Below are 25,894 nucleotides of genomic sequence, written 5' to 3' on the forward strand. Positions count from 1 at the left end.
AATGTGCTTCTTCTTGAGCCACTCCTTTGTTGCCTTGGCTGTGTGTTTTGGGTTATTGTCATGCTGGAATACCATCCACGACCCATTTTCAATGCCCTGGCTGAGGGAAGGAGGTTCTCACCCAAGATTTGACGGTACATGGCCCCGTCCATCGTCCCTTTGATGCGGTGCAGTTGTCCTGTCCCCGTAGCAGAAAAACACCCCCAAAGCATAATGTTTCCACCTCCATGTTTGACGGTGGGGATGGTGTTCTTGGGGTCATTCCTCCTCCTCCAAACACGGCGAGTTGAGTTGATGCCAAAGAGCTCGATTTTGGTCTCATCTGACCACAACACTTTCACCTAGTTCTCCTCTGAATCATTCAGATGTTGGCAAACTTCAGATGGGCCTGTACATGTGCTTTCTTGAACAGGGGGGCCTTGCGGGCGCTGCAGGATTTCAGTCCTTCACGGCATAGTGTGTTACCAATTGTTTTCTTGGTGACTATGGTCCCAGCTGCCTTGAGATCATTAACAAGATCCTCCCGTGTAGTTCTGGGCTGATTCCTCACCGTTCTCATGATCATTGAAACTCCATGAGGTGAGATCTTGCATGGAGCCCCAGACCGAGGGAGACTGACAGTTATTTTTTGTTTCTTCCATTTGCGAATAATCGCACCAACTGTTGTCACCTTCTCACCAAGCTGCTTGGCGATGGTCTTGTAGCCCATTCCAGCCTTGTGTAAGTCTACAATCTTGTCCCTGACATCCTTGGACAGCTCTTTGGTCTTGGCTATGGTGGAGAGTTTGGAATCTGATTGATTGATTGCTTCTGTGGACAGGTGTCCCTTTAAGAGAGTGCTCCTAATCTCAGTTTGTTACCTGTATAAAAGACACCTGGGAGCCAGAAATCTTGCTGATTGATAGGGGATCAAATACTTATTTCCCTCATTAACATGCAAATCAATTTATAACTTTTTTGAAATGCGTTTTTCTGGATTTCTTTGCTGTTATTCTGTCTCTCAATGTTAAAATGCACCTACCATTAAAATTATAGACTGATCATGTCTTTGTCAGTGGGCAAACGTACAAAATCAGCAGGGGATCAAATACTTTTTTCCCTCACTGTATATATATATATATATATATATATATATATATAATATTTGTGTGTCTGTGTATATATATATATACACACACACACACACACACACAATAGGTGACTGCAGTGTAAAGGGCAACAAGAAAGCATCCCCCCATCTCTCAAGCTGTATGCAACAGTTTTTAAGTACTTTTAGTACTTTGAACTACTGTTTTTTTTTCTGATTTCATTAATATATATATATATATAGAAGGAAATCACTATATGTATGTCCAGTATTTGGAAGTGCTGCCCTCAGGCAGTTTAGATTTGTTGTGAGGAAGATAGGACATTAGTGCAGGTTGTGGGAGCCTAGCACTATGTAACTGTGAACTTCGCCTTCCAGGCTCAGTGAACAGATTGAAGGGTGAGTGCCGTGCTGATGACCACTGTCTTGCTTTTAGAGCACTCATGTAGTTGCTGATTGCCTATATTTTCTAAAGCTATGGAACTGTATATAAATATACCATCTATGCTCTTTCTTTCAAGTCATAAATCCACTATCATGCCTTCACATTGGTTGCTGTGTTATAATCAATAAATCCTGTAGATGTTGGTATAAACTGTCCACATGCATGTTGTGATCTGGTTGCACTTTGACTAATTATGTGCAGCACATAGCTGATGTACATCAAGAATGTTTTGGAGGTTTTAGAGGTTTTAATGAACTGCTTGAATCTTTTTTATTTTATTTTGTAAACTCATTAAAGTAGAGGTTTTGTGGGACGAACACCAGCATACTCTTCAAGACCAGAGTTCCCTTAATCTAACCAAGTGACTTTATGTAAATAATAACTAACATGCATGCATTCTTTTAGGAATTGGTCAGATAAAATACATTGGTGCTCTCCAGAAACAGAGCTGGAGAAAAGTTTTCACTGTTGAAAGAAAGGTCCTGAGTTTAAGGGTAACCATGTTTCATGGTATCTAGGAGAACAAGACGAGTCGGTTTGCAAGAGCTTCATCTCCCAGATAAAAGACATCCGCCTGCAGCTGGAGGGTTGCGAGTCTCGTACCATCCACAAGATCCGTCTGCCCTTGGACAAGGACCCCCTGAAAGACTGTTCCCAGAGAATCAACGAGCAGAAGGTACACTATGATACTATTTTCACCTGATGGAAAAGCTTATACTTCTTTTTGTCTCAAGTTTGTACCACTGGGGTCCCTGAGCAGATTTTTCAATTATTCAAATGATTGCCTGATTTCTGATATTATTTAGGCTGTCTTATTTTATACTTGATAGCATGAAACTAGTCATATACCACCATTAATTTTTTTGCGTCTTGTGGTTTTAGATCCACTAAGTTTCAGTGCAAACTGGAGGTGAATATAAAGTCAATTAAATTAAGCAGACAGTATTGCCATATGGTTTAATCAGAGCCCTTAAATTGTAGTGAAATATGGTTTTATCTAAATTATAATCTGAGGCTCTGCCCCTGGATAGAACTAATGTGTGACTTTTAAGGAGACGTAGCTCCATCGTGTGATTCAACTGTCTTTTTAAGTTTAACATAAGTGTTTATAATGGTTCATATTACTTAGTGTCTTAAAATTGCATGTATACTGTTGTGTTTAAGTAGTAGGTGATATTCATTATATGTGCCAAAATCTGAATAAATTCAAAGCACTTCTGAGAAAAAGAAAGTAAAGAAAACAAAAACTTAGCTAACAGTAAAATAACAATAATAATAAAAAAAAACATTAACAATAAGTTTATACTTTGAAATGTTACAAGTATACATTCACATTAAACCAATCAAGCAAGTTTGAACTGAAGTAAATAGATGAGTAACAAATTGTTATACCTATTCCATCTCCAAATGTGATTTATTAAGAAGGAATTTAAATGATGCTGCATCATCTTAAATTAATGTGATTTTTAAAGAAAAGGTACATAGGTGTGAATTTTGCCATGTCATGTAGTGACTGGGAATTTCAAAACTGGAAGAGGCAAGAAATGATCCAAACTGTGGTAAAAGAGACAGATGATGTATGTTAAATCAGGTCACACAACAAGGGAGAGAAACAAACAAGCAACCAAAAAAGACAATACATGCTGCATGTTCTCTCCCTGCTGAGGGCTCCACACTGGCACGGCAAACAAAGCCCTTCAGAGATGGAGGGAGAGCGAGAGATTTGAGGGCGAGCAAGGGAATGAGCGCGTGAGGGGAGTGCAGGAAGGAGGTGCATTGAAAGCAGTGTTCAGTGAACTGAGAGGGTAAAGAATGCCAGGCTCAGCCATTCCATAGCTGCCTCATTTCCGTTGCAAGGCAGAGAGAGAGAGAGAGAAAGGGAGAGAGATCAGTTTGTTTTGGTGTGGCAGAGCCATTCTGTTACAGGGCCTATGTATCCATGGAGTCGGAAGATGGCATTCTGTGGGGGCTTCTCTCCCTCCTTCTCCGGCTTTTCCTTTCTCTGCTCGGAGTGCTGTTCACAGCTTTGTTAACACTGCTCTTCAGCTTTGATCTTCTGGAAGGATTTTATCCTACTCGATCTGTCAGGCAGCAAAGATCAGCATCTAAAGTGTGTTATGTCAGTACTTTGATACCTATATGTTCATGTGTCGAATTTTGTACTTCTCAAGTACTACGTATTACGTTAGTTGAAGAATCAAAAACTTTGATTTACATTTTTTGAGATTTTTGAGTTACAGTTTGAGTACATTAACATTTTTGGTGGCTCAATTATTTGTTTAATTTACCAGATTCTGCCGAGTCATAAAGTAGTATATGAAGTAATAAAAGCAGGTTCCACTTATTCTTCAAGCAAGGAGGTTGTTATATCTAATGGTAGGAACAGCTATGTCTAGAAGTCAGTTTCCTTTTTTAGTAGAAGTCTTACATGAAAGTTTTGATTTATTTCCCCCTCCACAGAAAATTCACACAGAGCTGGAGGGCATCAAGAAGAACCTGGACAAAGTGACTGAGAAGACGGAGGCAGTCCTGGCATCACCTCAGCAGTCCAGCTCTGCCCCGGTCCTGCGTTCTGAACTGGACATCACCTTGCAGAAGATGGACCATGTCTATAGCCTCTCCTCAGTCTACCTTGACAAGTACGGCCCACTTTTAGCGACATTCTTCCATCTCTTGCTCCTGCTGCCAACAGGCATTGTGCCCTAAACCCTGTCTCTCATGGTTCTCCTCTCAGACTGAAGACCATCGACCTGGTGATTCGCAGCACACAGGGGGCCGAGGAGGTGCTCAAGAAGTACGAAGACCGTCTGCGGGAAGTCAACAAGGTGCCTGCTGACGCCAAGGAAGCCGAGACCTACAGGACCCAGCTTAAGGTAGTACTTTTAACTGCCAGTCCATTTACTCCACAGACTTATATGTATGCACACTGCACTTCACAGTAAAACTCATGCTACATAAAATATAAGTAGCATATATGGACAATTTTGTGTTATTTTCTACTTTATGATTGAATATACTTATATGATGTATAACAATGACATTAATGTAATGGTTAAATTCTGGAAATTCTCTTTTGTTTTTAATGTTTAAAACCACTTAAACCAATAATAGTGGCTTTAATAATAATAATATATATAATTAGCCTATTTACTATAGATCCATGCTGGCATGATCACTATAAAAGCAATTGTAAAAGATTTAACCAGAGAAAATGTACTGACTTCTTGGTAGAATTTGTAGGAAAATTGGATCATGTCTTTATTTGATACAGCACTTTTCACAGAAGATTTGCCATATATGAAGTACAGAGATGTCATGTTAGTCTTTTTTTTTTTTACTGTTATTATTGGTATTTGCACTGACTCTTGTGCCCCTGTGTCTTTTTTGGTGATAGAAAACCCGCAGTGAGGCTGAAGGTCAACAGCCTGTGTTTGACAGCCTGGAGGGTGAGCTGAGCAAGGCTGAGGCAGTGAGCGAGCGCATGTCCCGAGTGCACAGTGAGCGAGATGCTGACCTGGAGCGTTACCGCTTCTGCATCAGCAACCTACTGGAACGCTGGCAGGCCATCTTTGTCCAGGTGGACCTGCGCCAACGCGAGCTCGAACAGCTAGGCCGCCAGCTGCGATATTACCGCGATAGCTATGACTGGCTCATCAACTGGATCTCTGATGCCAAGAAGCGCCAGGAAAAGATCCAGGCTGTGCCCATTGGAGATAGCAAGGCACTCAAGGATCAGCTCACCCAAGAGAAGGTGAAAGTGGAACTGAATTCTCTGTTGTAGGCCCAGAATGCTTTTTTCATTTTCATTTTTTTTGGGGGGTTGGGGGGTGATTTTTTTTTTTTGAGGGAAATACAGTAATTATAATAATAAATATATAAAGGAAATCAAGATGTTAAGATGGAATTGCTTTATAAAGAAAATGTATTTACCAAATCCATGCTGACCTCAATCTTTTTTGCCCATTCAGAAACTTCTAGAAGAGATTGAACAGAACAAAGACAAAGTGGATGAGTGTCAGAAATATGCCAAGGGCTATATTGATGCTATCAAGGTACCTTCCTAACTATATTTGTTTCAGTATTCTTTGTGCAGTGACATACAAAGTTGAAATAATTTGATTTAGCTATATTAACAAAATGTTCAGGTCATTTCTCTTATCACGACCTCAAACAAAACCCTATTATCCACATACCTAACATGCTCTACAGTCAATATTTCTGCTGTTAAACTCTAGGATTTGGCATTTGTTTTCACAATCCAGTGTCAGGAATAGTTGTAAAGTGTAGACTTAAAAAAAAAGAAGTCAGCAACTCTGACCATCTAACAAAAACGCTCTCAAGACCTTTGACTTACAAACAATCATATTAGATATAATGGAGCAGCTAATGAATATTGAGCATTATCACTTCCCTATTGCTCTGAATTGTGTTACTTAAAGTATTCCCCATTCCAGGGTTTATTTTTTAGTGTTTTTTTTTTAATGATTTTAAATACTACTGAACCTAAAATACATTCTTTCCTCTCAGGATTATGAACTGCAGCTTGTGACTTACAAAGCCATGGTGGAGCCTCTGGCTTCTCCTATCAAGAAGGCCAAAGTAGAGTCAGCATCAGATAACATCATCCAGGAGGTACATAAAATAAAAATAAAACGTTTGAAGCAAACTGCATTCATTTAGTTATGTCCAGTGGACCAGAATCTGTATGACCTTTAATTCAACAGATGTAAATATTTTTTTTAAATACAAAAAACCCAAATTACAGTTACTTAAGATGGAAAGCAGTCTGTATAAATAACTAAATTAGACAACACGACCTGTTGATCTAAACTAAAATAGAATAGTAGAAGTATTTCAGGACTACTAATTAAAACAGAGTTATTACACCTCTTAAAATACAATTAAGTATGTATTCCAGGAAAGCACTGTTTGTCAAAGTAATGTAGTTGTTCAGCTGCTGCAGTTTAGGGGCAGTTGACACACTTCAGGATTCAGTACCAAAGTCCAGTAAATGAAGTACTAATTCTGTGTGAATATAATAGCAGTAATGCAGAACAGTACAATAGTCAGTATGTATGACAGTGTATAATGCAACACTGTGCTGTGTCTTGCCTTCCCAGTATGTGACCCTGAGAACCCGTTACAGTGAGCTGATGACCCTGACAAGCCAGTACATCAAGTTCATCACAGAGACACAGCGCCGCCTGGAGGAGGAGGAGGTACGTGACATCCCCCATGGGAAAAACAACAGCAAGCATTCTTCTCCCTAAATCCAACTAAACCATGGAACAAGTCATACTGTGTAGTAATTTACATATTGGTAATTTATAATCCTGCTTTAAATGCAGCTTAAATAGTGTGCAAGAACACAAATTAACAAAATAACTGAAAAATTACATTCTTCAGTGGTGTATGTGTAAATATATATGTTCTTAAAATGTGTCAAGGTAAAAAGATTTGTACCCTTTCTATTCCTGTTTTTAAACCACAAATTAGAAGAATCTGTTGGTACAGATAGATGTTTACAAGTTCCTTTAGTATTGCACAATAACATATTGTGTTGCCAAAGAGCTCTTGTGGGAAAGAAAGTGTTAAGAGCCTTTTTTATTTAATATTGAACAATCAATGGAGTCTTTTTTAATGTTTCATATAAACCCATCAGTATAATATTAAATACCCAAATGATCACCAAATGATTTAATACGAGATCAATGCCTATGACACTTTAAGGAAAAAAATATTTCCAGTAGCATCTGAAATGACAGACACATATTTGCATATACAAATTGCATAGAACTGCCCACCAGTCTGCATGCTTTTGGAAAACGACTGAATCAAATTCGATAATTTTATGGATCTTAACAAGTAAGGAAAGGTGTTTAATATGATATTGATAGGTTTGAAAGAGCCCTTTATAAAAGACCAAATAATATCCAAATATCGCATGATATTCTATCCAAACCCTAATCCTTCCAGTTTATGAGGTGTTCACCAGGAGCTAAAGCAAACCAAATACTAGCGCTGCAGCACGCCTCATTTCTCAACACTATTTGTCTCCCATTCGCTTTTATATTCCAGTGTATAAGCCCTGCCGTATTGTATTGAGAAACTTCCCAGATACACTTAGTACAGTCTGTACTCAGCCTGAAGCAAACCCCAGCTTCTCAACAACTAGTGGGAAGGCATTAGAGGGGGGGGGGGGGACGTATTTTAGAAAATAATACGGCTCAAAGCAAACTAGAACATCATTTTTGATATATGTGGTAACTTTCTAGGTTTATGGTTGTTGCCTTTAGTTGAATTTCCTTTTCTGTCTCTGGCTTGCAGATATAAACTGTCTATCCTCATTAATTAGCAAATAAGTAACATTGCAAATTCAAGTGCAGGCTTTCATTTTGTTAAGGCTTCAGTTCTCTTGCCTGTGTTTAACACGAGTTTGCTTCAGGCTGACTTGCACTTCTTTTCATTTTCTTTTTCAAGATTAACACTTTATTTTTTACCCTGTTTTTTTCTAACCCTAACTTTTTTTTTTTTTTTTTTTTTTGCTTCTCTAAACTGCTTGCCAGTGCTTTGTCATGATGAATGTTAGTCTTGTTTGGGCGCTAAAGAGGTAAATTATCTACAAAGCACCAAGTATTCAAACCCACTGTGTCCATGCCTATCCTTGCATTCCCACTCACCTGACTGCAAGCTTAGAATATATTCCTTATTGTCATCATTCATCCAAAATCTACCTAATCCAAAAGTATACCATAATAATATATATTTAATTTGAACACACCAGTATAAAAAAAATCTATAATTTTACAAAGAGTGCCTTATTCAAGGTGATTAGAGTTAATGCAGCCTGTTTGACTCCCTAACTTTGTCCACATGCAGGTGATAATGTTAATAAGCCTTAAACAATTGTATAATTTAGAAACAGTTAACTAAATTAATAATAATAATTACATAAATAACATAATAGACCAATTTTAAATTGAGTTTTTGTATATTCACTAATATATATATATATATATATATATATATATACATACATATATACATATGTGTGTGTATATATGTATATAATATGTTTTAATTTTGCTGTGCAGTCAAAGTTTAAGTAATTTTTGGATTTCGATCATTAATTTATGTAATGACTGATATGCCATTCATGCAAATTAGTAGATGAAAAACTCAAATGTGCAACACCTCTTATACAATTATTATTGGTTTCCTTAACAAAATAGTCATGAGAGTCATAAAATGATCACAGATACTACAGTATTGTAGTCCATTATACTATCCTTTCGTAGCAGAAGGTGACTCATCAGATTGATCTTATTATATTCCAATAATACATGTACTCTAACTAAATTTAGTTTAATATGTTTTCTCCCACCACATAGCTGTTTCCTGTTATCCATTAATAATATATATGTGTGCAAAGCTTAATGAATGACACATCTTTTTACATATTTGCGCACAACTAGATATACATATGTACAGTTAATAGTGTTCATATATCAGCAGATAAGGTTTGAAATCTCTTGTATAGGGAAAGAAAATCTCTAACCTGTATAGTTTCTAACAAATGATGTTTCATTGCTTCCACTTTCATGTGGTCATTTAGCCATTCCTTCATCCATCTTGTGCTGTTTCTTTTCTGCATTACTAGTTTTTTTGTGTACTAAGGCAAAGGATTAGGGATTGGCTAGGTTACTATTCTGAGTATAGTGGTTTACCACTGTTAAAAAAATTACAATTATATACTATGTTTAAATACATAAATTTAAAACTAAATTTTCACCATCATTCTCCCCTTAAGCCTCAAACACTTTATGGAAGCATCATCTTTGTATGAAATTACAAAAACAAGCTTGACCAAGTTACATGTTTGCCATGTCTTTCATTTTGCATTATACTTTACCAAAATATAGGATTTATGATAAAGACGTTCTGGTTTAATGTGATTATATCATAATAATTATTGTCCACCTATATGCTAAAGGTAACTTATAATGTTGCTTCAGTGATTGGGAACTGTGTCTATCTGTACATAATTGATATATAGCTTAGAGTGATAAGACAACACAGTAGATCTAAACCAGTTTTCTAAAACCAACACATCCATCCCTATATCCTGTGCTGCATCTGTCTTCAGTGGGCTTTAAGACACACAAAACAAGCAGCTTCAATGGCATGATTCCATTCTAGATCCAAACTGTACTAAGTTTTGTTGTGAAGTAGCGTCTCATCTTTCATACATTAAGTAAATGTTACATGACATTTTCAGTAATATAAAACAATGAGAAAGCTGTGTATTTGCATATTATCCATGTTGTAGCTTTATTTGAAAACTGCCCTAATAACATTCATGTGTATCCTATATTTTTAATTTGCTCATAGACCTAATATGTAAACTACCATGCTTACTTTTTTTTTCTAATACAGAAAGCTACCGAGAAACTTAAGGAGGAAGAAAGGAAAAAGATGGCGGAGATGCAGGCTGAGTTAGATAAGCAGAAGCAGCTAGCTGAGGCTCATGCCCAAGCCATAGCCAAGGCAGAGAGGGAAGCCAAAGAACTGAAGCTCAGAATGCAAGAAGAAGTCAGCAAAAGGGAGGTGGTTGCCGTCGACGCAGAGAAACAGAAACTCAACATCCAGCAGGAGCTCAGTGAACTGAAGAACCTCTCACAGCAGCAGATTAACTCCAAAAGCCAGCAAGTTGAAGAGGCCCTTTTGAGTCGCACTAAAATTGAGGAGGAAATCCACATCATTAGGATCCAGTTAGAAGCTACCATGAAGCAGAAAGCCACAGCTGAAACCGAACTCCAGCAATTAAGAGAGAGGGCAGCAGAGGCAGAAAGGCTGAGGAAAGCTGCTCAGGAAGAAGCCGAAAAGCTCCGCAAACAGGTGAACGAAGAATCACAGAAGAAGCGCAAAGCTGAAGATGAACTGAAGAAGAAAACTGAAGCGGAGAAGGAAGCCGCCAAGCAAAAGCAAAAGGCTTTGGAGGACTTGGAGAAAACCAAGATGCAGGCGGAAGAGGCTGAAAGAAGGATGAAACAAGCAGAGCTGGAGAAGGAGAGGCAGATCATGTTGGCCCAAGATGCTGCCCAGAAAAGTGCTGCGGCAGAACTTCAGACCAAGCGCATGTCATATGCTGAAAAGACAACAAAGCTGGAGGAATCACTCAAGCAGGAACATGTCACTGTCATCCACTTGCAGGAGGAAGCACAGCATCTCAAGAAACAACAGGAAGATGCTGACAGGGCCAGAGAAGATGCTGAAAAGGAACTAGAGAAGTGGAGGCAGAAAGCTAATGAAGCCCTTCGTTTGAGACTTCAGGCTGAGGAGGTGGCCCACAAGAAAAGCCTTGCCCAAGAAGAAGCAGAAAAGCAGAAAGAAGAGGCTGAGCGTGAAGCCAAGAAGAGAGCCAAGGCTGAAGAAGCTGCTCTGAAGCAGAAAGAAATGGCTGAGCAAGAGCTTGAAAAACAAAGGAAAATGGCTGAAGGGACAGCCCAACAGAAGCTCTCTGCTGAGCAGGAGCTCATCCGACTCAGAGCTGAATTTGAACATGCTGAACAACAGAGGTCTTTATTGGATGAAGAGCTCCACCGCCTTAAGAATGAGGTCAATGAAGCAGTACAACAAAGAAAGCAGCTTGAGGATGAACTAACCAAAGTGAGAGCTGAAATGGACGTTCTTCTTACATTGAAAGCCAAAGCTGAAAAGGAAACAATGTCAAACACCGAAAAGAGCAAACAACTCTTGGAAGCAGAAGCATCTAAAATGAGGGAACTTGCAGAAGAGGCAGCAAAGCTGCGGTCTATAGTTCAGGAAGCAAAGAAGCAAAGGCAGCTTGCTGAAGATGAAGCAACTCGGCAGAGAGCAGAAGCCGAAAGAATCCTCAAGGAAAAGCTGGCTACAATCAATGAAGCTACTCGTCTCAAAACCGAAGCAGAGATCGCTCTGAAAGAGAAAGAGGCAGAAAATGAGAGACTGAGAAGACAAGCTGAAGATGAGGCTTATCAAAGAAAGTCCCTAGAAGAACAAGCAACTCAGCACAAGGAACAGATTGAAGAGAAGATGAACCTGCTTAAGAAGTCTTCAGATACTGAATTGGAAAGGCAGAAATTAATTGTGGAGGAGACTCTGAAACAGAGGAGGATAGTGGAGGAAGAGATACGCATCCTTAAGCTCAACTTTGAGAAAGCCTCCTCAGGCAAACTGGATCTGGAGTTGGAGCTGAACAAACTGAAAAACATTGCAGAAGAGACCCAGCGTAGTAAGGTTCAGGCTGAGCAGGAAGCAGAAAAACTACGTCAGCTTGCTCTTGAGGAGGAGAAAAGAAGAAAAGAGGCTGAAGAAAAAGTGAAGAAGATTACAGCAGCTGAGGAAGAAGCTGCACGACAACGCAAGGCTGCACAGGATGAAGTTGAACGTCTTAAAAAGAAAGCTGAAGAGGCAAGAAAGCAAAAAGAACTCGCTGAGAAAGATGCAGAGGAGCAAGTTATTATTGCTAAAGAAGCTGCACAGAAATGTGTTTTTGCAGAACAGAAAGCGCAGGATGTTCTTGTTCAACAGAAAGAGGATGAACTTGTTCAGAACAAACTGAAGGATGAGTTTAATAAGGCCAAAAAATTGGCAGAAGAAGCAGAACTTGCCAAGCAGAAAGCTGAGCACGAAGCAGCTCGCTTCCGTCAACAAGCAGAAGAAGCCGAGCGGCAGAAACAGGCAGCGGAAGTTGAAGCTGCCAAACAAGCCAAAGCTCAGGAAGATGCAGAAAGACTCAGAAAAGAGGCTGAATTTGAAGCTGCCAAACGTACCCAAGCTGAGGCTTCAGCTCTTAAGCAGAAGGAGCTAGCAGATGCGGAGATGGAAAAACACAAAAAACATGCAGAGAAGACTCTACAGCAGAAATCCCAGGTGGAGAAAGAACTGACCAAGGTGAAGTTGCAGTTGGATGAGACTGATAAACACAAGACTCTTTTAGATGAGGAGCTGCATCGCCTGAAGGATGAAGTTAGAGATGCTGTCAAACAGAAGGCCCAAGTAGAGGATGAGTTGTTCAAAGTCCGAATTCAAATGGAGGAGCTGATGAAGCTGAAAATTAGAATAGAGGAAGAGAACCAGAGGCTGATCAAAAGGGACAAGGACAGCACACAAAAGTTCCTTGAAGAAGAAGCAGAAAATATGAAAAAACTTGCTGAAGAAGCTGCTAGGCTCAGTGTGGAGGCCCAAGAGGCTGCTCGTTTGAGGCAGATTGCTGAATCTGATCTGGCAGAGCAAAGAGCACTTGCAGAGAAAATGCTGAAGGAAAAAATGCAAGCTATCCAGGAAGCCTCTAAACTGAAAGCAGAGGCAGAAATGCTCCAGAGACAGAAGGACTTAGCCCAGGAGCAGGCTCAGAAGCTGCTAGAGGACAAACAACTGATGCAGCAGCGGCTCGAGGAGGAGACTGAAGGCTTCCAGAAGACCCTTGAGGCTGAGCGCAAGAGACAACTGGAAATCACAGCTGAGGCAGAGAAATTGAAGCTTAGAGTTTCACAGCTTAGTGATGCCCAGTCCAAGGCAGTGGAAGAAGCTAAGAAGTTTAAGAAACAGGCTGATGAAATCAGTGCCCGTCTCCATGAGACTGAGCTTGCCACAAAAGAGAAACTGACTGTTGTTGAGAAGCTTGAAATCCAGAGAGTACAGAGCAGCAAGGAGGCTGAAGACCTCCATAAAGCAATTGCAGACCTTGAGAGAGAAAAAGAGAAACTCAAAAAGGAAGCTGCAGATTTACAGAATAAGTCCAAAGAGGTACTTTTCTTCCAGTGCAGCATGATTGAATGTATAAAATCATTACTAAAAGAAATACTTCAGTATACTTCCAATACTTCCAAGAGTTCAGTACTTCATATCCACCTAATTAATTAAATTATATTGCTACCTACTGACAATCACATTCATGCAAAATATAATAATTCGAAATTATGAAATGAGCATGTTAAACAAGTACAAAATGTTGGAAATGTAAAACTGAATATTCAGACAAATCACAGCCACATACTAAACTATAAGCATCCATCATCTGAACCAATAATATTTTCTAATTAATTGTTTAATATAAATTATTAACCTATAATTGCGTATCAGTTCTATATTTTTGAATTTCACTGTGCACTGATTCTTCCTAAAATGTTTGCCAATGCGTTAGTCTGCAGTTAGTATTTTTAGTATTTCATAATAGGTTATTATATGCTCATGTTAATGTCAAGGCTAAAATTCTCCTCTTCCCCCCCTAGATGGCCAATGCCCAACAGGAACAAATTAAGCAAGAGAAGACAATCCTGCAGCAGACTTTCATTACTGAAAAGGAAATGCTCCTGAAAAAGGAGAAATTTATCGAAGAGGAGAAAAAGAAGCTGGAGAAACAATTTGAGGATGAAGTTAAAAAGGCCAAGGCCCTGACAGATGAACAGGAACGTCAAAAGAAACAGATGGAAGAAGACAAGAAGAAACTGCAAGTTACCATGGATGCTGCTCTGAAGAAGCAAAAGGAAGCAGAGGAAGAGGTTCGCAGCAAACAGAAGGAGTTGCAGGAACTTGAGATGAAAAGGCTCGAGCAAGAGAAGCTGCTGGCAGAGGAGAACAGGAAGCTACGTGAGAAGTTGCAGCAACTCCAAGTCGTGCAAAAACCAGTACCAGCTGTGACGAGAGAAATCATGATACAGACTGATGACATTCCCGAAGATGAGTTAATTGCAATTACCATGGTGGAAACCTCCAGTGTCAATGGTGGAAGCCCAGTCACGGAAGTTGATGGCTGCAAGGAGAATGGAGAAGCAGGATTAGCTTTTGATGGTATTCGGGAAAAGGTCCCTGCAAGAAGGCTTGTTGAAGTTGGCCTGTTAAGCAAAGACCATTTTGATAAGCTTAAGAAAGGCAATACAACTGTTCAAGAGCTCAGTCAGAATGAGAACCTTAAAATGTATCTCAAAGGGAAGAGCAGTGTTGGTGGGATCTTGCTAAAGCCCAACAAAAAAATTAGCATCTATCAAGCTATGAAGGATCATAAAATTTCTGCTAGCACTGGTGTGACCCTGCTTGAAGCTCAGGCAGCCTCTGGATACATCATTGACCCAGTAAAAAATAAAAAACTTTCAGTTAATGACGCAGTAAAGGAGGGTCTCATTGCACCTGAACTACATAACAAAATGCTTTCTGCTGAAAGGGCTGTCACAGGTTATAAAGATCCTTATACAGGCAACAAGATCTCCCTCTTCGAAGCCATGAAAAAAGATCTGATTATAAAAGAACATGCAATTAGGCTGCTAGAGGCACAGATAGCTACTGGTGGAATCATTGATCCAATTAATAGTCATCGTGTGCCTATTGAGACAGCCTACAAGCAAGGCCAGTTTGATGCAGAAATGAATAAGATGTTATCCGATCCTACTGATGACACAAAAGGATTCTTTGATCCAAATACTCAGGAGAACCTTACATACTTGCAATTATTAGAGAGGTGCATCCCAGATCCTGAAACAGGCATTTATCTCCTACCAATTACAGATGAGGCTGCCCAAAGTGAAAGGTCCTACACAGATGAAGAAACCAAGGATATATTTAGCAAAGCCACGGTCTCTGTTCCATTTGGAAAATTCAAGGGAAAGACAGTCACCATATGGGAAATCATTAACTCTGAGTACTTCAATGAGGAACAAAGAAGGGACCTTATTCGGCAATACAAGACAGGAAAGATCACTGTGGAAAAAATCATTAAGATCATTATTACTGTGGTAGAAGAGAGTGAGAAAAAGAAAGAAATTGCATTTGATGGCCTGAGGGCTTCTGTCCCAGCTACTGAACTGCTTGAATCGAAAATAATTGACAAAGACCTGTACAATAAACTTGCGAAGGGCAAGAAATCTGTTAAGGAAGTGTCTGAGCTTGAGCCTGTTAAGAAATCTCTGAAAGGTACAAACAGCATTGCTGGAGTAGTAATCGAGTCAACCAAGGAGAAACTACCTTTCTATCAAGCCATGAAGAAAGGCTTCCTCAGATCAGTCCCTGCTTTAAATATGTTGGAGGTCCAAGCTGCTACTGGATATGTTATTGACCCAGTCCAAAACCAGAAGCTAACAGTTGATGAGGCTGTGAAAGCAGGACTGGTTGGCCCTGAGTTGCATGAAAAGCTGCTGTCTGCTGAGAGAGCTGTGACAGGATACAAGGATCCCTACACTGGAAACACTATCTCCTTATTCCAGGCAATGAAGAAGGACCTCATTAATAAAGAACAGGCAATCCGTCTGCTGGAAGCTCAACTGGCGACTGGAGGTATCATTGACCCAGTAAAGAGTCATCGCATTCCAATTGATGTGGCCTGCAAGCGTGGCTATTTTGATGATGAAATTAATAAGATCCTCAGCAACCCAACTGATGACACCAAAGGTTTCTTTGACCCAAATACTCAGGAGAATGTCACTTACCTGCAGCTCCAGAAAAGATGCCTCACTGACAAAGAGACTGGCCTTCAGCTGTTGCCCCTTTCTGAGGAAGCAATTAAAGCAAAGGAGGAGCAAGCCTATACTGAGGTTCAGACTAAAGAGGCTTTGAACCAGGCTACAGTAGAATTACAGTCTGGACCCTTTAAAGGAAAGAAAGTAACCATCTGGGAAATCATCAACTCTGAATATCTTACTGAGGAGCAACGATTTGAGCTCATCAGGCAGTACAGGACAGGTAAAGTTACTATTGAAAAGATTATTAAAATTGTCATCACCATCATTGATGAAAAGGAGACAAAAAAAGAAGAGAAGATCAGTTTCAATGGCCTCAGAGGTCCTGTTCCTGCCAGCTCATTGCTTGATTCTCAGATCATTGACAAAGCCACTTATGATCAACTGCAGCAAGGCAAAAAGACACCAAAACAAGTCAGTGAAATTGACTCAGTGAAGAACTATCTACAGGGGACTGACAGCATTTCAGGCATCTATGTGAAGCCTACAAAAGAAACGATGAACATTTATCAGGCTATGAAGAAAAACATTTTAAGGCCAAACACAGCCCTTGCTTTGCTGGAAGCACAAGCAGCTACTGGTTTCATTATTGATCCAATCAAGAACCAGAAGCTTACTGTGGATGATGCTGTGAAGGCAAGCATTGTTGGTCCTGAGCTTCATGAGAAACTTCTTTCTGCTGAAAAAGCAGTAACTGGTTATAAAGACCCATACACTGGAAACAAGATCTCTCTCTTCCAAGCCATGCAGAAGGACCTGATACTGACTGAACATGCCATTCCACTTTTAGATGCTCAAGTGGCAACTGGTGGTATCATTGATCCAGTCTATAGTCACCGTGTGCCTGTTGAAGTAGCCTACAAACGAGGCTATTTGAACCAGGAAATTACAAAGATTCTTTCTAATCCATCAGATGATAACAAAGGTTTCATTGACCCCAACACTAATGAAAATGTCACTTACAAACAGCTGAAAGAGAGATGCATGAGAGATCCAGACACAGGCTTGTGCTTAATTCCCCTTTCAAAGACCGAGGCACCTACTGTGGTGGAAAAGACCTACTTATATACAGAAGAACAAACCCAGAATGACTTGGCAAACACTCAGGTCGACATTCCACATGAAAGCCTTGCTGGAAAGTCAGTGTCCCTGTGGGATGTAATGAATTCAGATCTCCTTCCTGAAGAGGAGAGGCTGAAACTCTTAGAAGAATATCGCTCAGGCAAGATAACAAAGGAGCGCATGATCATTATCATCATTGAAATCATTGAGCACAGACAAATCACACAACAAGAACAGCGTATCTCCTGCGATGTGATTCGACGAAGAGTCACCATTGAAGAGTTATATAGTGCCAGGATTATTGACCTAGAAACCTACAATTTGCTGAAGCAAGGGAAAAAGACAATACGGGAGATCATGGAAATTGAGAGTGTAAAACGCTACCTTTTTGGTACAGGCAGTGTGGCTGGTCTGAAGGCTGATGCAGGCAAAGATAAAATCAGTATCTACCAAGCAATGAAAAGAGGACTAATTAAGCCTGAAGTCGGTATGGGTCTCTTGGAGGCTCAAGCAGCAACAGGTTTCATGATTGATCCAGTGAAAGATGAAATGCTAACTGTTGATGAGGCTGTGCGAAAGGGTCTTGTCGGACCTGAGATCCACGATAAACTTCTGTCTGCTGAGAGAGCAGTCACGGGCTACAGAGATCCTTACACTGGTAAAATAATTTCCCTATACCAGGCTATGAAAAAAGACTTGATTTCTGAAGAGTATGCTCTTAAGTTACTGGAAGCTCAGATTGCCACAGGTGGACTCATGGATCCAGAATACTACTTCCACCTTCCAGTAGATGTCGCCATGCAACGTGGATACATAAATAAGGAGACACATGAAAGGCTTTCTGATCCAAATGGGGACATCAAAGGATATATTGACCCAGTTACAGAGGAAAAGGTGACATATACGCAGCTGCTCAAAAGAAGCAAAATTGACAAAGAAAGCCGCCTTCGTTTGCTGTCACTGGCAGACAGGAGACTCATGTTCCAAGGTCTAAGAAAACAAATTACCATGCAGGAACTTTTGGACTCCAATATTATCACTCAAACAACAGCTGAACAGCTCAACGAAGGTTTGATTACAGTGGAAGAAGTTAGTAAAGATGTCCTGAAGTACCTGCAGGGCACGAGCTGTATTGCTGGGGTATTTGTAGAGTCTAATAAGGACCGTCTTTCAGTCTACCAAGCCATGAAAAAGAACATGATTAGGCCTGGAACAGCTTTCGAGCTTCTGGAGGCTCAAGCTGCTACTGGGTATGTTATTGACCCAATAAAGAATCTGAAACTAACTGTAAATGAAGCAGTTATGATGGGAATTGTTGGCCCTGAGTTCAAAGACAAGCTCCTTTCTGCTGAGCGTGCTGTAACAGGTTACAGAGATCCCTATTCTGGCAAAACAATCTCTCTGTTCCAGGCCATGAAAAAAGGGCTAATCTTAAAAGATCATGGCATTCGTCTGCTGGAAGCCCAGATTGCCACTGGTGGTATTATTGATCCAGAAGAAAGTCATCGCTTGCCAGTGGAGATGGCCTACAAACGTGGTCTGTTTGATGAAGAGATGAATATCATACTCACTGACCCATCTGATGACACCAAAGGCTTCTTTGATCCGAACACTGAAGAGAACCTGACTTACCTGCAGCTGATGGAGAGATGTATTACAGACCCTGAGACTGGTCTTGTTCTTCTTCTGCTGAAAGAGAAGAAGCGTGAAAGAAAGACATCCTCCAAGTCTTCTGTCCGTAAACGCAGAGTGGTCATTGTGGATCCAGAAACTGGAAAAGAGATGTCTGTTTATGAGGCCTACCGCAAAGGACTTATTGATCACCAGACATACATGGAGCTTGCGGAGCAGGAGTGTGAGTGGGAAGAAATCACCATCTCCTCCTCTGATGGTGTGGTTAAATCCATGATCATTGACAGGAGGTCTGGACGGCAGTACGACATTGATGATGCCCTTTCACGGGGGCTTATTGATCAGTCTGCCTTGGATCAGTACCGTGCTGGCACTCTCTCCATCACAGAATTTGCTGACATGTTGTCAGGGAACATGAGTGGCTTCCGTTCCAGGTCTTCCTCAGTTGGGTCCTCTTCATCATTTCCTATGAGTCCTGTCCCTTCAATCAGAACCCCTGCAACTACATGGAGCGATCCCAGTGAAGAAACGGGTCCAGTTGCTGGAATCTTGGATACAGACACTTTAGAGAAAGTCTCTATCACTGAAGCCATACACAGAAACCTTGTAGACAATATCACTGGTCAAAGACTGCTGGAGGCTCAGTCCTGCACTGGAGGCATCATTGATCCCAACACTGGGGAGAAATTCTCAGTTGCTGATGCAGTGAACAAAGGATTGGTGGACAAGATCATGGTCGACCGTATCAACCTGGCTCAAAAGGCCTACCACGGTTTTGAAGACCCTAGAACCAAGACAAAGATGTCTGCTGCTCAAGCATTGAAAAAGGGCTGGCTTTACTATGAAGCTGGTCAGCGATTCCTGGAAGTACAGTACCTCACTGGAGGTCTCATTGAACCTGATGTTACTGGCAGAGTCCCTCTGGATGAGGCAATTAGGAAGGGTACTATCGATGCACGTACTGCACAGAAGCTGAGAGACATAAGCGCATATTCCAAATATCTAACATGCCCCAAGACAAAGCTGAAGATATCTTACAAGGATGCAATGGACAGAAGTATGATTGAAGAAGGTTCTGGCCTGCGTCTGCTGGAGGCTTCCTCACAGTCAACCAAAGGGCTATACAGCCCCTACAATGTCAGTGGAGCTGGGTCTGCCTCTGGTTCTCGGTCAGGATCTAGGACAGGATCCAGGTCTGGCTCCAGAAGAGGCAGTTTTGATGCTACTGGTTCCCCATTCTCCATGACGTTTGCTTCTTCCTCCTACAGCTCTACAAGCTATGGCCGCCGCTATGATGCTGGGCCCCACAGTGGGTTGAATATGGCTAAACTCGCACAAGCTCTTCTTGCTTTGCATAGAAACTGCAGCTCTGAAGAACAAGGCATCTTCACAAAAGTACAGCCGCTGCACTCTGCAGTTGCATAATCCATTGGAAATGTCTTCAAAAATAAAATTAAAAGACATTTATTCTGCTCTGCATGTGGTTGAGTTGGGAAATTGCAGTGCTGGATAAATCTTATTAAACTATTGCTGGATATAAATTTACAAAAGTTCTTACGTTATTCAAAATGGATATTCTAAGTCTTTTGCCTTACATTTTTCTATAATAAATCTGTAGATTAATATGATTTTTATAGTTCTGTTGCGCTGCCATATGAGGTGTTAAATAAGTGCATTTTAACCTTGAAATTAAGTTTTAATTTTAAATCCACAGCTGATTTAACATTTTAACATTTTCAGTGTTAGACGCTGGTTAACACTATTTTCCATTTTTTTAATGCAGCTTATTGAACCTTAACATATTATCATAAATAGAAATCAGAAATAGGATTTTTCCAGCCCTAGTTTCTTTTAAACCTATTTTATTTCTTTTGAGAAAATAATGCTTTATGTTCCTTCAGAAAGAATACTTCGTCGGCCAACATAAACATAAACATTATATTGTATAACTGATTGAAAAGTATGTATATTCCTTTATGTTTCTCTATATAAGTGTATTGGGATCCGAGCAGAGTCATTTTGTAAATCAAAAGTTGTAACCCAGCAAGGCAAAAGAAACCAAATAATGACTTTGCTATCTGCAGAGCAGAATAAGAAAGGAACATACATATTTTGTAATTAACATTTGGGGAAAAATGCTTCAGGATGCCAAGCTTCAAGATCCTTTCCAAAAACTCTGCAACACTGCCACAGTCAAGCTGCCAAGCTCAAGAACTCTTACAATGATCTGCCTTCTGCCCAAGATGTTCACTGGTTGTACATTTACCCAAATTAATGGAATGTGCTACAAATTCCTATGCAAGAATATTCTGAATCAAATGGATGAAACTTACAGCAGTTGAAAGAATCCACAGCAGAAATTGCCCACACAATGCTACTCCCTCATAATTGGACAGGATTGCCATTGGAATCACTAGGATACATCTGCCATCAAAGGTCAAAGGAAGGTTTTCAGTATGTTGTCCAGTACATCTCCAGAACTCAAGAAGATTTCAAAGGATTGCTAGCTTCAAAGACAATAGCCTCCAAGCCCTGACATCCTTCAAAGTCTCTTCAAGATGTCTGGACATTAAGAGGTGCTTGTAAGTAATGTCCCCTAGTACAAAATCCTCTCTTTTCTACTATATAAAAACTTTTCCCCATACTCAAAGCAGTGTTCTTGTTGCTTTACCTTCAAATGCTTTTTTCACATGACACTCCTCACACCTGTTCCTCTATCTCCTCCAAGTAGAAGTCCAATCAGCAGATGGGACTAGATCAGGGTAGCTGTTATGCATGTGACCTCTTGACTCCTTTCAGTTTCACCCACCTTTTACTTTAACTGTGTAACTGGGAAGTGGCTGAGGTATGTTGTTTATTTTTCTGAGTAATGCTGCATGCTTTATTCTCAAACGTATGTCTAGTTTAAGCCAAAATCAATCAAGTACAACTATTGCAAGCTTCTAATTGAATTCGTTTTATAATTGTGTGTTTGCATTTACTTGATCATGCATTTAAAAATGGGCGTTGCACTGGAATGAATTAAATGTGTATGTATAGCAATGTGTATATTTAAATACACAATCAGTTGTTGATTGTGGATTCATTGCAATGGAGGGAGGGAGGGAGATGGGGGACTGCAGGGTAAGTATGAGGGACCAATGATGGAAGGAATGCTAAATTACGTTTACTGACCTTTTATTTGAATCGAAAATGGGCTCTGGACTTGTGAATGTACATGCTTAATGGTGCATAAACACAGGTGTGTTTAAAAGCATTTGTTCTGTTGCTCTTTGTTATAGGTATACCTTGCCAATATGCATCAGGGGGAATGTACTGAGAGAGGGATTCTAAACTGGATTTCTAAAGCTCAGTGGCCTTGGACTGACGGAAACTGTAACATCAGCATCATTAGGACTCAACTGCCTCATTATCTAGAGATCCAGGTAATGAGACATTTGACTAAACTGCGAGATAAAATCTGAAAAGATGTTGTACATCCGTCCTTTTTGAAGTCTTAAGTCTTGTGTATAATGATATTTCACTCTTAGTCCTGCAGAACTGTGTCATTGGAGATTTTATAGGGAACCTAATGGCTTAATATCTGTAGTTTGTGGTAATTTAGGACAGTTCCATCAATAATGTGTTCAGCTGTGTCAACAAGAGCTCATTTGAAATGCAAACCTTGACCATCATTTATTGAAACCTGTCTTATTTTTATTCTTCAGCCAGCCATTCATGTTTTTTTCAGTTATCATTTGTTTGAATTAACTATTGCCTTCCCAGTCACAGCACCATCTGGAAACTGTTTATCAGTATTTACAACAAATTAGTGGCCATGTCAGATAATGCTCTTGGTAGAACAACTGCAGGGCCACTATCAACCCTCACTTGTTTCATTTTGGTTTTGTTTGTCTTTGTTAATCACACACATTTTATTCAGTTCATTTCATTAATTCAGTCATTCTTTTTGTTTTGTTTTTAGATCTACATTCAAGTATTTCCCTCCTCCTCCCATCACACCTCCCCCTCGTGAAGAAAACTGAGGCTATTGAACCTTTGAAATCTCTTTATGCTCTGAGATATCAGGAATAAGCTTATTGTAGACACTGTACACTGAGACAATTTCTACAAGCCTTCACTCCTGGAGCTGCATTCTCTCACTGGACAGTCCACAGCTGCTGCCTTCTATTGTCCATCAATGTCATTTTTACTCTGTATTGTAAATTGAAATTGAAATGAACAATAGGTGCTACACAAAAATATGTTTTCAGACACTGGAAGACATGGGCTACAGGACAAGTCCATTTAAGTTAAAATACTTATGAATAATTATAATTGGATAGTGTTTATCAAATTCAGAGGAGAACCCATTGGAGATGGTAGTTTGGGTCAGTGTTATTTAGTATCAAACTTAAAAATCAGGATGCCTCGGTTGCAGTATTGCCTTATCAACATAATTTATGAGGCATGGTTACAGTATGTTTTTTCAGGTCATTTCAGATTACGCTATTGTATAGACAAGATGTATTTGACAGTTACAAATGAGTTAACAAATAAAAGTATAGAATATCTTGATCCACTGTTCACATTCTTATGTGAAGTCTTAAAAAGGACTGAAAGCAGCTGCAAGAGTAGGAGCTCATCAATCTCAAAATGTTTTGTTGAGTTGAAAGCAATCTGAGAAGCAACAGATCTTGCTCTCATGTCTAATGAACAATATTGTCAGACAAGAGGACCCATTGCTTTCTGTTTGCTCCTCTTAACCAGTTATTGAGGAATAGGGCCAACTGTGCTTCATCCTTCACAAAGACGTTTTAATTATAATTATAAATGCCCCTTTATTGTTCCCTGAATTCCTATTTTATGGCAGTTTTTTATGAGACACTTTCAGCTTGGTTACATTGAAAACTGATTGGGTGCAAAGGTAGTTTATCTATGTCAAGAACACTAAAAAGTATTTGATAGTCAAAAAATATATAATTTAAATCTAACGCATCTAAGTCCCATGTACATACTCTATTTAGTCACCTCTCTTTGGAAAGGGATCTTAAAACTTTGCTTCATGTTGCCTTTTTTAACCAGTGTTCCCAACCCCTTTTTTGTTCAACATAGCAATAAGTTTGTCATTTGTATTCTGTTGTACCTTAAAAAAGTACTTGACTTGTGTAAATCATCATGATATTTTCATTTTTTTCATCATATTTTTGATATATATATATATAATATATATTTTTTGCTTCGCATGTTTTACTAACTCAAGTAATGAACTATATACAAAAACAAGCAATGATAATGAAGACTTTTTACATGTATCCACTCATCGAAAGCAGTTTTGTTTTGTTTTGTTCCGTTTAAGCCGGTTTAAAATATTAGAACGACATAATTCATCAGAACTAACTGGTTGATTTTGCTAATAAAAATGAAAGTTGTGTTATGAGGCATGGTTTAAAAAAATAAAATCTGGTGTATTTTTTGAGGATAACACTATATTCTAATGTAAATAAACCAATGTGCTATAAAAACAGACTCTTTGTCCTTCAGTCATTACCAAAGGAAAGGAACGAGTTTTTTAAGTGTAAAACACACATCCACATGGGGTCTTAAAGACAGTACTTCCTTCCATTACATGAAGAGATCTAATAGCAATTTGTTCTAATTGTAGTTCTTTATTGAGACACAATATAGAAAAGGTATATGCAAAAGGAAAATTTGAATAAAGACTGGATTCCCTAAATTGATAGAAATTACATGTTATTAGAGTATGAAATGTATGTTAAATTTGGTATTATTGCTTGGTTACTGTGACATGGGGCCGGATTTAATCACCATAGTGGTTATATTTATGATTAGAAGTGGCATCTTACTAAAAATTGAGCACAGTTCTGTGTAGTTTTCTATTAGCGGATGGGTCAAAGTTTAGATTTAATCCAGCCCATGGTATTATAATGCAGTAACATCAAGTATGCTGAAATGTTTTCATATGCAGACCTTATTAAATGGCATGGCTTGCCACTTTGTGCAGACAAAAGCTGTTAAGATTAATTTACGTGAGAATTGAGAATATGAAAAGTTGGTCAATATTAATTCACATTAAAGGTCTATGATTAGTTAGGTTGATATATTACAAATACAGTGAGGGAAAAAAGTATTTGATCCCCTGCTGATTTTGTACGTTTGCCCACTGATAAAGAAATGATCAGTCTATAATTTTAATGGTAGGTGTATTTTAACAGTGAGAAACAGAAAGAATAACAACAACAAAATCCAGAAAAACACATTTCAAAAAAGTTATAAATTGATTTGCATGTTAATGAGGGAAATAAGTATTTGATCCCCTATCAATCAGTGAGATTTCTGGCTCCCGGGTGTCTTTTATACAGGTAACAAGCTGAGATTAGGAGCACTCTCTTAAAGGGAGTGCTCCTAATCTCAGCTCGTTACCTGTATAAAAGACACCTGTCCACAGAAGCAATCAATCAATCAATCAGATTCCAAACTCTCCACCATGGCCAAGACCAAAGAGCTGTCCAAGGATGTCAGGGACAAGATTTTAGACATACACAAGGCTGGAATGGGCTACAAGACCATTGCCAAGCAGCTTGGTGAGAAGGTGACAATAGTTGGTGTGATTATTGGCAAATGGAAGAAACACAAAATAACTGTCAGTCTCCCTCGGTCTGGGGCTCCATGCAAGTTCTCACCTCGTGGAGTTTCAATGATCATGAGAACGGTGAGGAATCAGCCCAGAACTACACGGGAGGATCTTGTTAATGATCTCAAGGCAGCTGGGACCATAGTCACCAAGAAAACAATTGGTAACACACTACGCCGTGAAGGACTGAAATCCTGCAGCGCCCGCAAGGTCCCTTTGCTCAAGAAAGCACATGTACAGGCCCGTCTGAAGTTTGCCAATGAACATCTGAATGATTCAGAGGAGAACTGGGTGAAAGTGTTGTGGTCAGATGAGACCAAAATCGAGCTCTTTGGCATCAACTCAACTCGCCGTGTTTGGAGGAGGAGGAATGACCTCAAGAACACCATCCCCACCGTCAAACATGGAGGTGGAAACATTATGCTTTGGGGGTGTTTTTCTGCTAAGGGGACAGAGTGAGAACCTCCTTCCCTCAGCCAGGGCATTGAAAATGGGTCGTGGATGGGTATTCCAGCATGACAATGACCCAAAACACACAGCCA

The 25,894-nt window shown here is 39.7% G+C and overlaps 1 protein-coding gene and 1 long non-coding RNA gene across 2 annotated transcripts in view; both read left to right on the forward strand.

Annotated features, from left to right (window-relative positions):
- The window catches only part of LOC136759576 (plectin), a 348,280-nt gene that overhangs the window by 232,101 nt on the left and 90,285 nt on the right, over positions 1–25,894 (forward strand). Inside the window, exons 27-35 of the mRNA XM_066714579.1 lie at positions 2,051–2,208; positions 3,993–4,171; positions 4,267–4,405; positions 4,927–5,283; positions 5,501–5,584; positions 6,060–6,164; positions 6,653–6,751; positions 9,969–13,322; positions 13,808–20,140. Coding sequence (XP_066570676.1) covers positions 2,051–2,208; positions 3,993–4,171; positions 4,267–4,405; positions 4,927–5,283; positions 5,501–5,584; positions 6,060–6,164; positions 6,653–6,751; positions 9,969–13,322; positions 13,808–20,140 — 10,808 coding nt within the window. The remainder of the gene's footprint in view (positions 1–2,050; positions 2,209–3,992; positions 4,172–4,266; positions 4,406–4,926; positions 5,284–5,500; positions 5,585–6,059; positions 6,165–6,652; positions 6,752–9,968; positions 13,323–13,807; positions 20,141–25,894) is intronic.
- On the forward strand, positions 21,317–24,226 carry LOC136760561 (uncharacterized). The gene is made up of 3 exons (XR_010820215.1): positions 21,317–21,563; positions 22,000–22,143; positions 22,683–24,226. It is a non-coding gene; the product is annotated as an uncharacterized LOC136760561 (long non-coding RNA).

The sequence above is a fragment of the Amia ocellicauda genome, chromosome 10 (assembly GCF_036373705.1).
Source record: "Amia ocellicauda isolate fAmiCal2 chromosome 10, fAmiCal2.hap1, whole genome shotgun sequence".
In the NCBI taxonomy this organism is placed as follows: domain Eukaryota; kingdom Metazoa; phylum Chordata; class Actinopteri; order Amiiformes; family Amiidae; genus Amia; species Amia ocellicauda.